This window comes from Sphaeroforma arctica (genome assembly GCF_001186125.1).
Source record: "Sphaeroforma arctica JP610 unplaced genomic scaffold supercont1.4458, whole genome shotgun sequence".
NCBI lineage: Eukaryota > Ichthyosporea > Ichthyophonida > Sphaeroforma > Sphaeroforma arctica.
The window spans coordinates 1-2,470 of record NW_014036100.1 but is presented as its reverse complement, the minus strand read 5'-3'; the positions used below and the strand labels follow the sequence as shown (position 1 = coordinate 2,470).

Sequence of the window (2,470 nt, the reverse complement as noted above, 5' to 3'; positions counted from 1 at the left end):
GTGTGTGTGTGTGTGTGTGTGTGTGTGTGTGTGTGTGTGTGTGTGTGTGTTTGTGTACTTTTATATGTACACTCCTAAGTGTACATCGACATATGTTTATCCATCGGTATATACTCTGTAGAACTGTATCAATAATATTTGGTAGATATATAGGTGCCGTCTTCTTACCCAATGCGAAACTTACGATACATATACATAATTGCAATGAATTCGGCACACTCACGGTTGCCTCACATATCTACAATACTCTGTGCACGCATATGGATACATACCGAAGGTAGCATGATGGGTGCAAATAGGAGTATACATTCCCGCATGGCAACCAGCACACTGAGACTGGATAAAAAGAATTCGGGCTCGCCATTCACTTCGCCCCAGTATTCATCTCCCTGCCTCAATGTACTTAGCGAAAACATACTCAGAATCTCTAATATGCGGTTATTTTCAGTTTCATTCTGGCGTGATTGATACTCTAAGCTGGCAATCATTGTCTCATGATACAGATCGTTCTGATACGCAACTAAGTCGGTGTAGGCCATCTCCTGATTGTAGACTGATTCATCCTCGTAGGAATCGTTACCATAACGACTGAATAAGGCTACAAAAGTTTCCTGGTCCGCTATATCAAATCCATAGGTGCCTATGGCCTGCAGCGTACTATTCATGTTCTGTATTTCCTTACCAAACTCTTCCGAGTTGGTCGACTGTTTGGCTGGTGTCTGTATCTGTGTGTCGATATCTGTAATAGGTGAGGCACTGTTTGCTGTTGTTGCACACACACCATTTACATCACCAGTCACATTAAGAAGTGTGAAACAGAAGTAACATAGTAGCAAAGTGTATCGCTTGTACTGGAGTATGCCGCGCAATGGGCGAACCGTCTGCATCGTGAAATACCTATACCCACCGAATTCATTCCTTAGAGGCGTGGCAATATATTACTTAAAGGTGAGAGTTGAGAAAATACGCCGTCTTAAATTAGTCGCGTGTTCACCAACAGAGGTGGCAGAATCATCGGAACACAGTGTTGTAGGTTATTGACATGCTATGAATATAGGCACGGCTATATCTATTTAGGAGGCTTTGGCTATGATTTTAGCTCACGGAAGCTTTGAACATTTTTTTCAACAAAATACAAGCCTTTTTTTTATCATTTAGAGGGCTATTTATGCTTTTTTTTTATTGCCCCTTTTTACAGACAATTTTTTGTTTTTATAATAATTTTTTTGGTTTGTGTCATCTTTTAGAGTGTGCCAGTGTGGCTGTCTCTTCAAAGTCAGTGTATTTCAATAAATAGGACTAAACAGGCCCTGAGTCCAGATTCCCTTTTTTGGTGAGGGAGGCTGTTGGCCGGGGGCGGGGCCACGGGGGGCGACCAGGTGAGGGGGTGGTTTCTCGCAGGACTTATTTATTGGTCAGCAACGCGTTACGCGTCGAAGAGTCGGACGTACACTGTCGTACAGAGTACATACAGATTACAGCAAGTGTACACCTTATATATTATGTGTCGGGTACCACCTAACCACCAACCGAATGAGATATCTTTCGGCGCATATATACATCTTTATTTATACTTATAATATGAATATAGAAGGCTTTGCTCTTAATATGAGACCGCGAACCTATAATAGCAACTAGACTAATCGTCACATATCTCTACGTTCTCTGTGCCTGGCAGACTTCACCACAGTTCAGTACTACCTTTGAATTTTGTTCCCCATTTAGAAACACGCTCAAATACCAAGTACCAGCTTAAGATTGCAAACAGTGACTACCGGAGAGCGAGAGATGGTTCTACTTTCAGTATGAGTGTATTGAGCTCAAGTAACTTGGGGGCGATCGCAAAGAGAATACAATACATTTTGGCAACTGTTCCGTGCGATTCTAAGTGTGCGTCTATATCAACGGTTGCGCGAACTATGCCAGCTATCGTGAAGGTCTCTACAGAATTGCGTGCAACTGTGGCACGGCGGAATTGCTACACCAAATCATCGAGGTATTGTTTGATTATATGCTTATCCTTCTTCACACACTCCTTCAAGATCAGATTTATTGTATAATATGAACACATCTGATTCGTATCTAGGCATATGAAAGTGCAGATGAGCGGATAGATTATAAATATATATTATGTATATATTTACGTATATATTTATATATGTATTTGTATGTATTTACGTACGTTTGCATGCATGTGTGTATGTATGTATGTATGTATGTATATTTATTTATAATTATATAAGTTATATCTATGTTTATATATATGTGTGTATGTGTGTGTGTGTGTGCGTGTATGTATGTATATACATATATATGTATGTATTTATGCATATGTATATTATGTTTGATCAATACGTATCTAGAAATATGTATACGTACAAAAAATTTAATATATATGTGTGTGTGTGTGTTTGCGCGCGTGTGTGTGTATCCAGATATGAAAATTTAAGTACATTTATTTACATGTTTA

General features: G+C 39.4%; 1 protein-coding gene across 1 annotated transcript; it reads right to left on the bottom strand.

Moving 5' to 3' along the window:
- Window positions 1–262: 262 nt before the first annotated feature.
- SARC_14324 (hypothetical protein) lies at window positions 263–887 on the bottom strand (the record flags this gene model as incomplete). Its single annotated transcript, XM_014291546.1, has 1 exon — window positions 263–887. A coding segment is annotated over one exon (625 nt), but the record flags the coding sequence as incomplete, so codon positions are not given.
- Between the last annotated feature and the right edge of the window lie 1,583 nt (window positions 888–2,470).